Below are 19199 nucleotides of genomic sequence, written 5' to 3'. Positions count from 1 at the left end.
TGTTTAGTATAATTAGGAAAGCACAGAAAAAACTCTAGTTTAAAAATAAATTTCTTTGTAAACATTACAGTTTTCTGTACTGAAGATAGTGGTGAAGAAAGACTGATACATGCTTCTCATTTTATTTGTACTTTTAATGCATTTTGCATCTTGTATCTATATACACTTAGATTAAAGAACTGAAATAGAAAAAAAGGGACAAAAATATAATAAGTTCTAATGAGAAGCACAGCTAGGGCATAAAAAGGACTACCCTGTAAGTTTAGTCTTCACAAAGAGGCAGGGCTGAAAACTCCAGAAATTTCTGGAGACAATAATATTGTTTGTTATATAGCCATTCATGATCTACAACTACAACAACAGAAAAGCCAAGGAAAGAGACTGTAAATCCCAAGACCTATGATTAGTTATAGGCAGCAGAACTGTGTTCTGCATTGAGAGGAAGCAAGTGCTGTCTTAGACTTGTCTTCCATACTCTGTCTCATGTGCCTGTCAGAAAGCCTAGTAATGCTTTCCACTTAAAAATGGGCTGAGTTGTTATATGTGAAATGCAAGCTATTAGACCATTCGCTGCTGTGCACTGACACTTTTCACTAGTTGTATTTCTGCAATGGATTTTAAATAGCTTTAGTAAATAGCTAGTGCTACGGAGTATGTTAGTTAAAGGAATCTCTGGGTCAAACAGAAACATTCATCAGTTGTAGAGCTGAGAACACACAGTTTAAAAAAAAAAAAAAGAGAGATCTCTACAACAAACCTACAACAAGCGCAGCAGATCTGGTCAAATCTTAAGTGCTCAGACATTTAATGGAAAGTGGGTAAAATGAATGTGCGTTTTGTATGCAGAGAAGGGGAGAAGTCAACCAGCATCTGGGAATCTCCTGTTTGCTGCCTGAGGAGTTGAAGTGTCATATTTGGAATATAGCACATAGGCAAGGGAGATGCTTCCAGTTACTCATGACCATGTGGCAAACAATTTTTGCAAAAAATATGTAGCATGGAGAAGGAAAAAGGGGCTGCCTTCAGCACAGCAGGACTGAACCTGGAAGGAGACCAGAAACATCTCTCTCCTGGGTTTTTGGGACATTTTGGTTAGAAAAGTAGTGTGAGTCAGGGTCAATACTTGAATCCTGCCCAATTTCTGGCTTATGCTGAGGCTTCTGTGCATTTATCCTTGGTTTAATTAAAGCTAGGGCTAACTGTGCAGCAAAGTTTGGATCCTTCTGTTTTCTATTTCCTGCTGTATGTGGTCTTTATAGATCTCAGTTTAGAAAGAACCAGGAGCTTGTCTAGAGCTGACTTTTTCTCCTGTACATGGGAGAACTGCTCTATGCCCACTATACATTGGTCCAGAGGAAATCAGTCCCTTCTGGCTCCCCACTTCTTTCAGTTTACACTCTGTGTCTTTTTTTGAGTAACCAGGTAGGATGACAGGTATTACATAAGCATAAAACCCAAAAACACAGTAGAGGACAGGGCTGGACAAGGGAAGAGACTGGCCATTCTATCCCTAGTATGCCAGATTCTTGTATCCTAAAGCCAGACAATTCCTCCTTCTTCAGTTCAAAATATGATTTATTCATTTATTTATTTACATATTTTAAGAAGGAGAGGAAGCAATTACAGTACTATCCACACAATGGTGCTAAATTTTTATCATTTCTTTGGTGGAAGACAATAAAATGCATTCAAATTTTAAAATATGTAAATAGTGCAAGAGCAGCAGTAATCAAGCTTATATTGGATCACAGCATGCAAATAAACTAGCAACCCAGATGAATGATTTAAGACATGCACCTTGCCCAGCTTTAGCTGGTCATGCTTATTCAATGTCTGAGACACTGTAAATGGGCTTTTGTCGCCAGCAATTCACTTAATGTGCTGAAAAGAGCAATTAGGCTTTTTGTTAGCAAATGTTCCTTCCACCAGTGTAAACGTAGTCCAGGAAGGCTTCCACTTTCTTGATTTTGATAAAGAAATGGCTCCATGGGATTTTTTGCATAACAATGGAATCAAAAGGCATCTGTGCAATGGCTGACATTTTTCTGCATGCAAAAAAATTTTCAGGAAAAATATAAGGAAAATTTATAAATGACAAAGATGTACTTGAAATGGCTCAGTGATGGATTACTGCAGTACATACAACATTGGAGTATGCTGTGGTACAGAAACAAGTGCTAATTTGCTTTTAAAGCACACTTTTCATTAACTGTTTTTACTGAGTATTACTTATAATTCACAGTGTTGATCCTATTCATTCACTGACTCTGATTTAAAGAATTACTTAAGTACATACCTAATGTAAGTACTTGTGTCATCCCAGAAGGTCAAATAAGTGTTTTGAAATTGCTTCTTTGCAGGCTAATAAATAGTGCTGCTGCAGGTACAATATCAGTAGCATGAATTTTAGTAGTTGTCTATTGAAATGTGAACGTCCAGCACTTCTGAAAATCTGGAAACTACAACCCATGAAAATATGTCTGTATTGCTACAAGTGTAGAAAAGATTAAAAGACATCTGAGTTTAAGAATCTGAACTGCTTTTGTTTAACTCAGGATCCAGCACAGAAATCAGATGGATTTTGGGTGATTCCAAAATGTCTTAAACACCGGAAACATTTATGGATTAGTGAAAGGGACTTTCTACTTGAGAAAAAAAAAACAAACAAAAACAAAAACCACAAAACATGAAGGGTAAGATCTAGGATCTATATAAAGGCACTTACTGCTGAAGAATCCATGTGTTAAAATTTATCTTTTTTTCATGCTCCTGCATAGAACAAAGATAGTCTCCCTGATCTCTGCAGCCCATCACAGTTCCCAGACTTGTTGTGATGAAGATTAGGAGGGTACTAGGATCATTATTTTTCATTTTTTTCCTCCTCCATGTTTTTGGCACAGAATACACTCTAACATAGATTAATACTCTAACATTTCCATCTGGCAATATCAACCAACTTATTGATTACAAGATCCTCCTGCTATTACAAATGCACTCTAAGGTTTCAGATATGCTGTAAATTATTACTGGAAAGACTAAACAAATCAGCAAAATGAATACAATGAATAACTCTAACATATCTGTATACAGCATTCATTGTGTTATTTATCACTCCCCCCTCCACCCCTCAAATTGTGGGTCAATTATATATCCTAAAATTCCTATAAAGTGCTATTGGTTAAAATGTGACCGTCCTTATTTTGGGTCTCTCTTCATGAATACTTTAATCATCACGTTACAAACAATGTTTATTCTCTCTGTCTTTGAAATCAATATATTTAATAATCTGTCCTTTTATTTTTTTTCTTCTAGTACATAGAGACATTATCAACAGCTAAGTTGGGGTTTACTCCCTCAAATGAATATCTGAAAATCATCCATTTGGGACAGTAAAAGGAGACTGGAGGTAGGACCAATGGCTTTGAAACCATCTGCAAGTCTTCTAATCCAATTAAGAATTGTGATCACCAAAGTATTGAACAGAAGTTTTATTAAAAATAAAAATAAAAATAATAAGCATAAAATGTTTAAAAAAATCAAACCAAACTGCTTACAAATAAAAAATGAAATATATGATCCCAAATGTAAAACATTACTTTTTCACTTAATGTTCCGAATCACAGTATTCCCCTCACAGTTTTAAAGCAAATACTTCCATAAAATAATTCTTTCTTAGCTTCTCATTTGAGCCATGGGTACACACAACACATCTTTGCCACATACCTTTTTAAGTTTGATGACTCCTTCCTGGGTGTTCTCATCTGTTGTGATGTCAAACAAGTTACCTCCATCTCCTGGAACTATGTTGTACTCAATTTCTGCATTTTCCCCAAAGTCAGGATCCACAGCTCTGATTCTTCCAATAGCAGAACCAACATGAGAGGACTCGGGCACTTTCAAATGAAACATACCTGCAAGAAAGTAGTAAAATTCAATCTTGAGATAAACAACATAGCAAAAACATGGAGCCTGTACAAAATAAACAGACATAAAACATCCAATTGAAATAATGAGATCAAAAACCCAAAAGTTTAGAGGATACAAAGGATTAGATAGATCAATGTGTTACCCACCAAATATGCTAATTTCCCCTACTTGCTCATTTTGGAACAATGCGACTGCATGGATCTTAGCATCTTTCTGTCTTTCTGTCTCTCTTTTTGTAATTTACACATATGATCGACTCAACTGAACTTAATTTTACTTGCAGACAGCACATGTTTACAATGAGCATTTACTTCCTTCTATGTTCAATACAGTTTTTAGTATCTGAATTCTTATTTTATTTGAGAGCACATATCTATGCATGTCAAAGTACTTGAAAGGAAAAATTCAATAGAAAAAGTGTTTCCACCCATTACCGTAATACTCAGTATTATATTGACATGTACAACTCCTTGTGAGGGGGGAAGACATAAAAAGCTTTGTTCACCCATTGGCCACCAGAGGGCGCACTTAGTAAAATTACAGGGGCAAACGTAAATCTCCAGCTCTGCACATTTTTATTTTCCGCTTATTTAACACTAAGAGTAGAAAAAGGTAAAAACATCCAGAAAAGCATACACTTTTTTAGGAATCATTAACATGTAAGGACAAAATGTTGTCATTCAGAGAAAGAGCAATTTTGCAAAAGTGCTGGTCATAGCGATAAAAAAAGCAAGAAGCAAAGTCTGCAAGCACTTTGAGCCAGTCCTGACTTCAGTTCCATCAGGAGCTGCCCTCAGTGTTTAACATCATGCAGATGCACAGTACTGTGCAGGGCGGAGGCCTACCTTCCTCGCCCTGTCGACTGCATGTTTCATGGTCGCTGCTATACTCCTGCAGCTCCATCAGAGCAGCCCCATCAGCTTAGCAGAGCACTGACAAAGACTTTGTTCCCTGCATGTGAGAAGGCAGGAGGGCATCCACATCTCTTTCTCAGGAGTACAGGAGGACAAGCTTCTGTGAATAGTGGGGTCACACTGAGGGGACATGTCAGAGATTTCCCCCTGGCTGTTGTTTAGTCACATGTCCCACAAGAAGGTTCTGAGAAGCTATATATCTGCTGACAGGAGGACAGATGACTTCCACATCCCGCAGCTGAATTAAACAGCATACGCTGCTCCTTGTTGTTTACTCCTTACAGTGCATGCTGTGCCAGCTTTTTGCTTCTTGGTATTTCCAGGTGAAGGAAAATCTGACATTCACATTGCTGGACTAAGAGCGAACCTGCTTTTCTGTGAGCTAATAGTTTGAACCAGAGTACCTATTTAATTGACTCTTGGATTGCCCTGAAAAAATGATTTTTGTCTGCTTCCTTCCCCTATAACTCACTTTACGTAGTGTATCTGAAGGCAGTACTGGCTTTATTTGTTTGAGACAATCCCTGTAAGCAAAGTCTGCCTCTGTTAGCTCTGCATTTGGACATTATCATGTGTGGCTTTGTAGCATTCACTGACTGAACTACTAAAGATTGCGTAATTATCATTTCACCATTTTATTCTAAAGTAATGCAATGCACGGACATTTACATTTCTTGTTTTAGCTGCTGGAAATGAGCACCTTGATGTACAGTGTTATCAAGACTGTGTAGCTATTCTTTAGTTGTATTTTAATGACTCTAACAAAATTTTGATGTGGTATGCAGGAGACAATCACAAATCCTACTGTGACATAATGTCATTTGAAAATATGCTTATTACTGTGTGTCTGCTGTGGAGATTTCTTCAAAGAGATGGAAGAAAATATACCCAAGAGGGCTTCACCTACACCTGAATCCCTCTGTTACACTTTCACTGTGTAATTTCAGAAATGATGTCCATGTCTTTTACACACACTTGTGCTCATCACAGAAGTCATTGCTGCAGTGCATGCTCTTTACTGACAAATTTTTGGTGAACATAAAATGTAAGAGCATTAGATTTTTCCTTCTTTGTCTTGTTGATATATTCCTAATGAACCGAAGAGTGCTCAGATTCATTAAAACAAACATTTCTCTATAAAATATTATACCTGGCTGTAAAACATATGGGACTTAGATGAAGTCAAAGAAACACTACATTACTCATTTCAGATTGTTTAGGCCTATATCAGTTATTTTCAATGACTTGGCATTTCATCACTTCCAGAAATTCAACACCAATAAAGATAGGGTCATGCAAATTAATTTGAAACTCTGAAGTAATCCTCAGCTTTGCCAGAGTCAGATTTCTGAAGATGCAGTATGTAATTACACTGCCAGCCTTCTCTAGCAATAGCACTTTCATAGTGTGTGGGAACTACTAATTGTGCTATTTCAACAACATACTACTGGAATAAAATAAATCAGAACAAACAATGTATATTGTTGCCAGCTCAAGGAGGAATTTCAACAGGATGTAATGCATAGCATGAAAACCCTTTTTATCTTCAGAAAACAGTCTTTGTAAAGAAAAGAAGACATCTGGAGTGTTTACACATGCTGGACATAAAATGTACCGGAAAGATTATTTTGCAGATCCTTAATATTCTATTTCCAGAAGGCAGTACTTTGTGCTGTGAATTTGCTATGATATTTAAGCATTATGCAATTTTTATTGTCTATTTCTCCAGTATTGACTACTATCTCCATTTGCTATAGAGATACATTGAAACAAGCTTTCTGCTTCTGAGTGTGATTATGATTCTATGATTCTATGAATGTCCTGAAAAATTTATTCTCTGCAGTTTCTATAAATTATGGGACAAGGATCTTGGACAAACTTACGTAGCACTGATTATACTGCTTAAATATTTCTATGAAATTTTGCAGATTCTCTCATGGGTCTTCTAGTTGCATAAATCTCCTTTTAATTTTTTTTTTTTTTTTTTTTTTTTTTTTTTTTTTTTTTTTTTTTTTTTGTCATTTTGTTGCTGGATTTCTTAAAGGATGAGCAGCCCTGAGGAAAAGGACTTGGGGATCCTGGTGGATAAAAAACTGGACACAAGTCAGCAGTGTATGTTTGCAGTCTGGATGGCCAACTGTACCCTGGGTTGCATCAAATTGTCACCAGGGTGATTGTCCCCTCTTCTCTGCTGTTTGATGCCCCATCTGGAGTATGCATCCAGGCCTGGGGGGCCTCCAACACAAGAAAGACACAGAGCTAATGGAACAGGTGCAGAGAATGGCCATGAAGTTGATCAGTGGACTGGAGCACCTTTCCTATGAAGAAAGGCTGAAGGAATTGGACTTGTTTAGCTGGGAGAAGAGGAAGGGTCAGGGACCTCACTGAAGCCTTCCAAAACTTGAAGAAGCTTGAAGGAGGGAGATGAGATGAGAGAGAATGGTTTTAAACTAAAAGAGGGGAGATTTAGGTTAGATAATAAAAGGAAATTCTTTACTCAAAGGGCAGTGAGGTCCTGGAACAGGCTGTCCAGAGAAGTTGTGGATGCTTCATTCCTGGAGTCGCTCAAGACCATGTTGGATGGGGCCCTGGGCAGCTTGAGCTAGAAGGTGGCAACCCTGACCATGGCAGGGGGGTTGAAAGTGATCTATAAGATCCCAACCCAAGTCATTCTGTGATTCTATGACTCATTCTATGAGTGACAAGGGGTGTATCAAAGGAGCAAGACCTTACTTCCCTCTGACTGCCCTGAGAAGTTGAACTTTACAAATTTCAGTGATGTGTGCATGTCTGAATAATTTACACATAGAAAACCAGTGGCAACGCATACTGCACGGTCAAGATTTTGCAGTCTGTCAAAAGTGGAATCTTAAGGAAAGCAAATCATTAAATAATAGTTTTAAATTTAAAAATCATTTATCTGTTGATGTGCTTAACTTATGAAATATGTCACAACTAAATTTCAATCACACATAGTGAAGAATCCAAAGCTAGAGAAATGAAGCCCAATGATTACACAGCTTAAGCATGTAGACCTTCCTATATCAGCCCTGCCTAGTATCCTGTTATCCACACTGAAACTTTCTTGGAGTTTCAGTTTGAGCAGCATCAATGAGGATGATAAAATGAAGTCAGTGATGACACTATTGATGCTTACAGAGCCTCAAAAACATTCAAGAAGTGCAAGCGGAGGTGAGCTAACAGCTAATACACACTGCTGCAGAGCTTCTAAAACACAGTGGGAAGAAATGAGAGATAAGTGACAGGTAATCAGTCATATTGACTGAAATTCAGCACACATTTACAGTTCTTTTGACATGACTAGATTAGTTTTGGTTCTTAAGACTCAAAAGCTCTGGGACTTGATTCTCACTTTCAAAGGTGCTTTTCTGGAGTTTTCTTGTTTTCCCACAGCTGCAGGTTATTGGTACATCATCACTTAATAAAAAAACCTTTCAATTCCAATGAGAATAAGAAATGAAATCCATCATTGTATCTCGTGAGTAGAATAAGCACTAGGAAGTAACCCAGGTTAGTATCTAAGGACTTTGCATTCAAGCAAACAGTTGATCAGTAAATCTTATCTGAGCATTTTTCTCAACTGTCACTCTACATGTACTGTGTGCATATGAGATTATCCTCCACTGATTCTTCTTTGTCTATATTCAATTCTGTTCCTTAAAAATACTGCATTGGAATTAACCTTGAAAACACAAATGTTACAGTCAACAATAGTGAAATAAAATTTGATCAAAATCTCTTCTCTACTGTTTTCTCAGGGAAAAAAACTCAACTGTGTATATTATAATAATATTTTGCAAACCTAAAGAATAAAATTAAACCAAATAAAAAGATTTCCTTTAAAAATAAAACTAGTATGAATACTAGAGCTATTTTATCTTAAATTGATAAAAACATTTCAGGTTTTATCCTGAGAAGGTCATAAGGGCACCAATTTCTTTCTTTTAAAGAATAATTCAAAGCCAATGGCTCATCTTTACATGTCAGTATTATAACAGTGGAGTAAGCAAAACACAGAATACTGTGAATACAGATACTCATTTAACCTATCACATCAGCTACTGCTAATCAACCGATCACAGCATTTGGTGTGCCTGCTCCTAACATGAGGAAGCTGTGACAGCACAGAGATGTACTAATTCCTTTCCTTGTTGCGGCCCTAAAACCTGTTGGGCCTGGGACCTTGAGCAGGGAAAAGAAAAAAAGATGGGTTTTGTCACAATATGCTGTGATGCAGCTCACATCACCTGGCATAGGCGTAGGTAGAGCTTCATTTATGGCAAGACTTCTTCCATCTCCAGCACCAGTGCTCTGAATTAGGACAGCCTCATTAGATATAGCATAATTATTTTAGAAAACACTCAGGTCTCTGCTGTGGATCTCTATGTGTACACATAGCGTGGACTACATTTCCCTAGGCTTTTTAAACTTGCTAAGAGCCTGGACATTATTCGTCACAAAAGAAGCAGAACCAAAAGTCCCTTGGCGTTTGATCCTACCCAAGGAATGAGTGATGCATATGATGGACTTTCTCCACCACTAGCAGCTCCTGAGCAAGACCCTGCCAGCCCCTCAGGTGAGCTAAAAGGTTAAATTCCTGAGTTCCTCTTCCCTTGCTAGAAGAAAAGAAAAATCAATCACATCCAGTGTACTTCTGTGTTCTGAAAAATTTCAACTTAAACATTTGCTGATTGTTTTTTATTTCTACTGAAATGCTCTAGTCAAAAAGCTTTCTAAAAACAAACCTCCCCACTGCATGTCAGAAATTAATTCCAAAGGGCTCAATATCCTCCTAGTTGGAGCAAGCATTTGGGAAATGGGATTTTTTCCCAAATGCTTGCTCCAACAGTTTATTTTTTCAGCTCAGGATATTCAGACCCACAGTTTCTGTCTCTCTCTGTTTGGGGTGGATTCTCTTGATGTAAGAGAAAACAATTTCTATATGGTTATTTGTGCAAAATCTTACTTTCTCAGTGCATTTCTGTGCTAAAAGATGTGCTTGCTAGGGAAGAATGATAATTTTCAGGAGAAAATATCTTTTCTTTTTCAGAATACCAGGCACCATGTAATTGACATTTATCAGGTCAGTCTATTGGTAATATTCTAATGATCACACTGTCACCATGCGATAAATCAATACACTCATTCTCTCCATAAAATTTGAATTGCAGGACATACGCAAAACGTTAACATGATAAAAAGTATATTGCTGAGGATGGAACACAGAGTATGTAATGCTCTGCTTAACATCTCTTCTTTAATATCTTCTGGGAGCTTTTTAACTTTTTTTATTACTTTGGCACAAAATGTAATAACACAATAAAATTTTCCTACTTACTTTAAAACTTAAGCTAAATGTTGTAAATCATCCATTCTAGAATAACCATTTTTCTCTAAACTAAGAAAATTAGGTAACTATCCATACTCAGAGTCATGGCTGAGTTGCATGATTAAATTCACCTAAACAAAGTATGTTCCACATCTGTATTGCTCAGAAGATTTTTATTTCCACATACTCATTGGCTGTATTTTCTGTAAATAGTTTTCTTTAAATATACATTATTTTCTTCACCAAGTTGGCACAATCTTTGTTTTCAGTTTCGGTTTACTGTATGTAGTTTCCTTGAAATATTTTTATTTAATGGATGATACAGATCAAAAAGTAATGATACAATGAGCATCACACTTGTAGCCTCTTGTACTTTAGAATCACAGAATCATGGAAACATGGAATAGTTTATGTTGGAAGTGAACGTAAAGACTTTCTAGTTGCAATTCCTCTGCTTTAGCAGTCACCTTCCCCTAGACCAGGTTACTCAAAGCCCCATCCAGCCTGGCATTGAACACCTTCAGGGATAGAGCATGCACAGCCTCTCAGCAACCTGTTTTAGTGTCTCATCACCCTCTGAGTAAATAATTTCTTCCTAATTTCTAATCTTAATCTACTCTCTTTTAGTTTAATCTTTATCCCTTGTCCTATCACTACATTCTCTGAGAAAGTCTCTCCCTATATTTTCTATGGAGCCCCATTTAGCTACTGGATTTCCCCCAAACTTTCTATTTTCTAGGCTGAAAAATGCCAACTCAGCTTGTCTTCAAAGGAGAGTTGCTCCAGCTCTCTGATCATCTTCATAGTCCTCCTCTGGATTCACACTCATTTGTCCGTTTATTTCTTGCAGCCAATATGATCAACTAAGTAAAATAGATGCTTACATCTTCCAGCTTAACTATTGAAGATTTGACCTCTGTATAAACACCGTTCAATTTGAAAAGAAATCTGTGAATGGTCAGATGTGTATGCTTACTAATAAATAACACTCTTGGGTGTGCTGGCAATCAAGTTTATAACATCAACAAATTGACTGAGGAAGCTACTGAGAAAAAAATAATGATCATGCTTGTAGAAGAAAACTTGAAAGAGTTTCTACAGAGTATGTCTATCATTTTTATTTTTATAGATTTATTTAAGCTAAAACTCAACTCACCACATTATGGTCTCAGACAGCCATCAGCTTGCATTTTGATATGGAAAAGAGAGTTTCAAAGCAGCCTAGTATCTACAGCTCCTGTTGCTGTCAATAGAAATCTCAGAATTGTTGTGAGCACTTTTTAGGTATCTCATTTCATGCTTTTAGAAGGAGTATACACTCCTGAAAATCTGACTACAACTCTGTTTAATTAGGTACTTCTGAAAATCATTAGCCTAATCTATCATAATTAGATAATTACATATGGTCTGTTTCACTTTACGTTTCACTTTTATCTCAGAACAAAAGCTCATTATAGTCAGAAACAGAAAGGCAGTGTTGATATCTTACTTGGGCAAAAGGTCTCCTGGAAAAAGACAGATGCTGCTAAAAATGATAGTGATGGAGCAAGGGACACTGCTGTCTGTGTGTCACTTTGCAAACAATTCTTCAGGCACTGCAAAGTGATCCCATGCTGTTGTATCTATAGTCCTGGTTACTCTTCAGTGTCAGAGTGCAGGCACAGGTGTATGCTGCTTTTGAGCTGTCTTAATGATACCACGGGTAGTATGGTATCACACTCCTTCTATCTAAATGTTCTCTGTGTTTTGAATGTGTAATTTCTTCACTACTTCCGACAGAAAACATATTGGGGTGAAATGAACAACATGATTCTTGAAAGTTGTTTGAATTTCTATTAGCCGTATTTGTTTACACTTTCTACACAGCAGGCAGCAGATGTAAAATACAATTATTAATGATAATAACCTATTATGATGATAATGATGTTTAAAAATAATTGACCCATAAATCTTGCAGTTAATGATCAATTACCACTTAAATCTGATGAGAGGAAGAAAATAAATTGGATAAATGCAGATTACCAGGAAAATTGTATGAATGATATATAATATTTAACTGCTATCCATTGTTGTATTCTTTCTGTTTCCAGGATTATTGCTTGCTTTGCCATTAGAACATTACATTTTACATGTTGATAAATCATATATATTTTAAATGGCTATGGAATAGTATCAAGAGATAGATATATTTGTTTGAGTGCTCTGTTTTGTAGCTAGGGGTTCAATAGTTCTCACTTACAGCTTTGAAGAAGTTTTATTTCTTTCAGAGAATACTCCAAGTAGTCCTCTAAGAATAGCCTTTGCAAGTTATGCATTTTTCATAATGTTAAAAGAAAACAAAAACAGTAACAGTATAAGTGTAGCAGATATAAAAATTACTAAACATTTAATGTTTTGAGAGTCTATGGTAACAGAATATTTAGTTCTCAGTTGTTTTTTCTTAATATTATGCTTCAGGGTTTTTTGTTTGTCGTCCTTCTGCCTCAATCAAATAATTCACTCTTGAAGATGCTTTATGATCAAGAATATGCAACAGTGACAGCTACCAAAACAAAAAAAGCTTGTTAGGGACTTTTTACAAAGAGTGCATCCACTTTCTGGGGCAAATCTGCTCTTAGTTAGAGTAGTTGAAGTATTCTAATATGTAAAGGAATAAGAAAAAGAAATAAAAGAAAGCTGGAAAAAATATAGATTGGAATTGGTATAGATGTTGAAGTTTGTGTTAATTCACTCTTCATGTTGCACACACAAAAATAGTGACAGATGCCTACAAAGCATCAGGTGCTATGTCAAAAGGGGAGCTGCATCTCCTGGATTGCTAAGCACAGGTTCAAAAAAAGCTACAGCTGCACAAAGAAATTTCACGTATCCATCTATATTTGGCAGCCTAGAAGCCAGCCAGTATATAATGCCCTACTTCCATGTTATTAAATTCTCTTATCCACATCAAAATAGGTCATCTTCATGGAAAGGGACTGCTGAGAAAAACACCTTAACTGTGCTAATGACCCAAAACTCCCAAATAAGTCTGAGAAATTTTTACATGATGTTGAACAAAACTCCAGGGGCTATCCTTATGATATGTATGCATGATTTAAATGTTCCCTAACACTCTCCATCCTTCTTCAAATCTTCAGAGCGAAAGAAAATGAGATTGTGTACCTTATTCTCTTAGCATAAGCAAAAAAATCTAGAGGAATACTGATTATGTGGTAGAGTGGGAGAAAAAGCCCTATATGACTTGTTGGCAAGCACACAGCAAACATAGGTGGTTCAAATAGAAACAGAAGGAAGAGTCCCTGTGCTAATGGTGAAGTGGAAAAACCAAGCGCAAATAAAATATAAAGAGCTTATCTGGGACAGTGACAACTGATTATGTCAGTACAGAAAAAAGTGGAGAGACTCAAATCTGGAAGAGGTAGCTTTGAGAATACAGGAATTCACCCTTTACCAAAGGATAAATTAATTAGCTACGTTATTAGGGAGTTAAAAATAAAACTAAACAAAACTAAAGAAAACTAACAAATACTTGGGAAGGAGAAGGAAATTACCATGCATTAGTTACTAGATAAAAATGTGATTAAAGGTTAATTTATGTCTCTTCTAGGATAATGCAGACAAGAATGAATGTTGAATATAAAGGCAGACAGGATGAGGAGGAAAGAGAAGGGCACAGGAGGGGGAGATGGATATCCAATTGTACCGTTATAAGATGTGGAAGGATCCTGGATCAAAGAGGAATTACCCTAAGTCCTCCTCTGATTCTTGTAGGAGCACAGCACAAATACTGGTCTGCTAGTCTTTATTCATGCAATCAAATACTGATTTGACTACTGATTTGCTGACGTTAGGGTTCTAGTCAAGTGATTCATTGATATTACAGTCCAAAATTATAACAATCTCTGCATGGCTGCTGGTTTCACAATCAGCTTACAATTGCAGACTGTTTCTGGACCCTTTCAATTTCTATCTTCCATCACTCCTTGAAACAGCTGAGTACAAGATATATAATCAACTCAGAAATGCAGTTTTAGTTTACTCAAAATTCACAGATAGATGGGAATCAGACTTATTCAGTATTTTCTGACAATACATTAGAATATTTCAGCTTGGTATGCAAAATCAAGATGATACAACTTTCTTTAATGCATTTTGGCATTGTGGTAAAAAATAAATAAATTAATAACATCAGGTTGAGTAGGATTCAGCAGGATTCAACCTTCTCTCCCTTTGTGATTCATAGCAAGGTCTGACTCAATCAACCACCTAATCACTGCGTGAATCTGTGTACCTGTCCTGTGTAAGTAGTTCTCATTTAGTATAAAATAAATAACTAGTTGCCAGAAGTGAATTAGAATATCTTGTCTGCCAGGCCATTTCCTTAATCAAGCACTTCTTTTATGAAGTCAAGCTAAAAGAGTTGAGGTTATTTGATAAGAAGAGGCTTCCAGGAAGACCTCACTAAGGCCTTGAAGAACTTGAAGAGAGCCTACCAAAAGGATGGAGAGGGATTTTTTTTTAGGGAATGTAGTGATAGAAAAATGGGTAACAGTTTTAAATGAAAAAAATGTAGATTCAGATTTGATATAAGGAAAAAATTCTTCACTTTGAGGATGTGGCACTGGAACAGATTACCCAGAGAGGCTGTTGATGTCCCATCCCTGAAAGTGTTCAAGGTCATATTCAATGACATCTTAAGCAAATTGATCAAATGACAGTGAAACTGGAACTAGATAATCTTTAAGGTTCCTTCCAACTCACATCATTCTATGACTCTATGAATTCATGCTATGATTCTACCTTTAGCAATGGAACATGCACAGTAATGCAGAAAGTCAGTATGCTAATGAGGAGTTGGACAAGACATATGTAAAACACATTTGAAAATAAATTTCTATGAATAAAATCTTTGAAATACACCTTTCCTTCTACTTATTAAGAAAATATCAATTTTGAAGTGTCTCAGTTCTCTGAAATGTGGGCCAATAGATACCTGCAGGTCAAACAACTCTGACAGAAATGTATAATATGCAGAGGTTTCCCCTTTGTTACACAGCATCTCCTCATTGCTGTGAGACATGCAAGGTGGGAGTTCCCTACTGAATATGTTCAAAAGCATAGGTTCTAAATAAAAAATTCTATGTTCAGCAGGATAGTCAGTGAGTGGTGTTTCATCACTTGAAGCTGATATCCCACCTGAACTTGCCTGTCTCCTTAAAGGACCCTTGATGAGATGAAGGTATTCCACGATACGGGTTTGTTTTTTTTTTTTTTGGTAAGCTTATAATGTATTTTTTATCACTGTATCTACCTGCAAGTGTTAATAATAAATGTTCTCTCACTTCTGCTGTGAAATCTTTTCAGCTTACCTGAGTTCAGAAAATATATGCAAACTTCATCCTGTGATAATGAATATCATCTCATTTGATAAAGTAATCCAGAGCATGACATCTTTGGTATAAGCCCTTTGGGAAATTTCAGTCCTGATTATGAGATGTAAAAAGATTTACATAGTAGCAGTTAGTGTTAATGGACATTTTGTTCCCTTTTTAAGTCTGCATGTAGACTTTCTGTCGTTGTTGACCTATGATGAAGGCATCACTTCCCACTGTTAACATTAAGGGTTCTCTAGGTCTTGGCTTGAACATGAGACCTACATAGACCTCAGTGAAAACGCTTATTTTTCAACTGATTTATGAGGTTTATTCCAAAAGCAGTGCCCTCCTATTTTATTATGTTGGCTCAAGATGTTGGCCCAGAAGCAGATATTGTTGGTATGGCAGTAGAGGTTGAGCCTTCCCACCAATATTCTGTTGAATTTTGTTGCCACATGGCAGATGGCAGCAGAAGGTCAGTTGGACAAATGGTCAGTTTGGCATATGAATAGGAGTGAGTACGAAGCAAAGGTGTGTCACCGAATACCTCCACGAGAAAAAAATTGCACCCATTGACATCCATAAGTGCTTGCTGAATGTTCCTGGAGATCAATCAGTAGATGTGAGCACAATGAGATGGTGGGTAGAGTGTTTCAGAAGTGTTAACGGTGGCAGTGGATCACCTCCACTGGCATAAATTTTGATGAGAGCTGCTTGCAGGGTCTGGTTCATTACTGCAAAAATGTATAACTAATGGTCTTGACTACGTTGAAGAACAGTGTTTTGTGGCTGAGAATTTATTCTATCAAATAGTGTCATTGTGCAATTCATATCTGTCATAGTTTCCATGGAAATAAATAGGAGACATGACTTTCAGAGCAACCAACATAAAACTCTGCACAAGTATCCTTTTAGCTGTTTTAGAAAAGTGAATGACTCAATTTTTCCTGGCAGGTAGTTACTCTAAATCGTTGCAATGTTTTCAAAAAGCAAAATAAAAAATTACAATAACTATATTAAATTAAAATTAATACTTTTTTTCTTTTTTTTTCTTTTTTTTTCTTTTTTTTTCTTTCTTTTTTTTTCCTAGCTCTAACTATCTGTGTGCCACACGTGAATTTCAGGCATGCCACACATCATCTCACATACTGTTTAACCAACTGAACTGTCTAAGTAAATCACCACTGATCAGAAACTTCTTTTTTTACTACTCTGATTAAGAAGTAGTCCTTACTTTATGAGAATATAAATGTCTGCAACAGATCGAGAAAAAGATAATGTTTCAGATCACAGCGTGCTTTGGTTAAGCTTGTTCCAATACAGTGGAGTTTCCATACTGATGTTTCAGCCTGTAATCCTGCAAACATGCTAAATATTACATTCAATAATATGACATGACATATAACATGAACCTCCAATTCTCTTCTGTTTGTTGAGAATCTGTTATGATTCAGTATTTGGGACATTTGATGTAATGGAAGGAAAAGTTTTTAAATCCCATTAATGTGCAAAGCTTGGTCTCCCTTGATTTTTTTTTTTCTTTTTTCATAGCAATGACTGGACAAAGATGTCATTGCTACAGTGCATGGATAAGATGCAACCTCAAGGCTACTCTCTTCAAAGAAGATGCAGTCCATGATCATGAAAACTGTCTGATGCATGTGAGACTTATGTGTTTTTTTGAAACCCTGTACAAGATGAAGGCATACAATGAGACAGAAAATGACTAAGATCCCTGACAGCAAAGGAAGTGATAATTGAAATTAGACACAGTAAAGATAATTGTGCCCAAATATCTTTCCAAAGCACTGAATATTCCCACTTCCAGGAAGATATCTTATTTCCTCTTGCATCTGTGACACTATTCCAGGAATAGGGGTTTGAGCTGAAAGAAAGAGAGAGAATGCAGTGGTGGGGCAGTTTAATGAATGGTGAGGACAAGGGCAGTAGGAATGTTGGTTTCAAAGAGACTTTCTGGATGATCTGGTTGTTGACCAAAGCTGGAGCATCTCACAAGTGTTCTTACAGGATGTGACAATAGACAAGGAGGCAACATTGGCTGTAGTCCATGACAAAATAAAGTAAGAGTGGATTTTGGCTTGTGAGGAAAAACTTAGTGTGGGAAGCAAAAAGAAAAAGCTAAGGATATCCTGAGAAGTATAGTATGAAACTGTCTCATTACACGCAGTCAGATAGAGAAAGATGGAAAAGTAAAGCATTAATACCTAGATGAGAGAAAGGTGTGAGGAGAAGGGATTCATATTATCAGAAAAGGGGAGACTTGCTAAAAAACGTGCACCTGTACAGGTTGTAAGATTCATTCCAGTTACAGGAAAAACAAGCTTCATAAAGTTTAAAAACTTTCCTATGACCACTGCAATTCTAGATGAAGAGTTTGGGAAATTTTATGGATAGAAGGACATAGATCAAAAACCCAAAAAACTAATGTTAAAGCATGTAGATGAAGGCTGCAGTCACACGCACAGGGAATATGAATGAGCATAGATAGTTTTAGTGCTTAATAATAAACAATAATATCTGCATAATGGGCATGTTAGAAATGTGAAGGAAAGAAGATTTTTCACTTTCACTCATAGTTACTTGAAAATTAATACATTTGGAATACAACATACTCTTAGGAAATCTGGGTGGGTTATCATTGACATCCGTGAGAGTTATGTTTACAGTTGTGGTTCCAGCTAGTCCTCCCAGTTGTCCTCCCATGTCCTTGGCTTGGATAAGAACTTGATATTGTTCTTTCACTTCTCTGTCCATATTTGGCAAAGCTGTTCTTATCACACCTATGAGAAGAAATGGGAAAGAAAAAGAATGGTAAAGGGCTGTAATTGTCTACTACTACATTTTAATGCTGGGTCTCTTAGATCAGAATGTCTCTTTTTCTAAAGGATTGATACAAGAGCAGTTCACATACTAATAGGCAAATCACTTGAGCATTTAAAAGGTGTGTGCACCACCTGTTCAGCTACTGAAATGACCACTGTGACACTTCAAGTAGGACATAAATGGTCAACAGAGAATACTGCACATCCACTAGGGATGTAAACAGATGACAATGTATTTCAGAGCCTGCATCTTCCATTGCTTCAAACTATTAATTGGTCAACACGTTGAAGCTACAATAGGCCAAGACAAGATGTATTCTGTAGAAAAGAAATGGTCTTTATTAGAAGACTCTCCTTTTATCAAGAAAGTTTTCTGGATACAACACAAAGATGCAGTGAAAACATCAGGATTTTCCTTGAAGAAATGTAAACAAAACTTACTCAAATGACTCTTAATACACATTTCACAGTCCCCTTTCTGATACATTAAGAAAGTATAAAATAAAGAAGTAAAAAATGAAAGGAAAAAAATAAAAGGAAAGAGAGAAGGAGGCAATAGTGATCATAGGATTAGTTTATGAGATTGTAAAAAACTACAAGGTTTTTGGCACTCAAATCTATCTCTTAAAAGCAAATGTATACGAGAAGATGAATTTTCTGTCAAAATTTTAGAAGTGTGTATTACATTGCATATTGATATAGATTAAACAATAGATTTTCAGAAAGCAGCTAGATGGAGATAGCTGCAGGTTGCATATGCAATTAAAAGTATATCAAAGGATGCACTCTT

General features: G+C 36.5%; 1 protein-coding gene across 1 annotated transcript in view; it reads right to left on the bottom strand.

Annotated features, from left to right (window-relative positions):
* Positions 1-19199, bottom strand: part of CDH12 (cadherin 12) — a 138199-nt gene that overhangs the window by 38437 nt on the left and 80563 nt on the right. The window contains exons 4-5 of the mRNA XM_042869178.1: positions 18200-18367; positions 3724-3911 (exon numbers count right to left, since the gene is read on the bottom strand). Coding sequence (XP_042725112.1) covers positions 3724-3911; positions 18200-18367 — 356 coding nt within the window. The remainder of the gene's footprint in view (positions 1-3723; positions 3912-18199; positions 18368-19199) is intronic.

This window comes from Lagopus leucura, unplaced genomic scaffold, assembly GCF_019238085.1.
Source record: "Lagopus leucura isolate 7727_CA_CO unplaced genomic scaffold, USGS_WTPT01 Super-Scaffold_100002, whole genome shotgun sequence".
In the NCBI taxonomy this organism is placed as follows: Eukaryota; Metazoa; Chordata; class Aves; order Galliformes; family Phasianidae; genus Lagopus; species Lagopus leucura.
The sequence above is the reverse complement of the archived record's forward strand: the minus strand, read 5'-3'. Positions and strand labels throughout refer to the sequence as shown.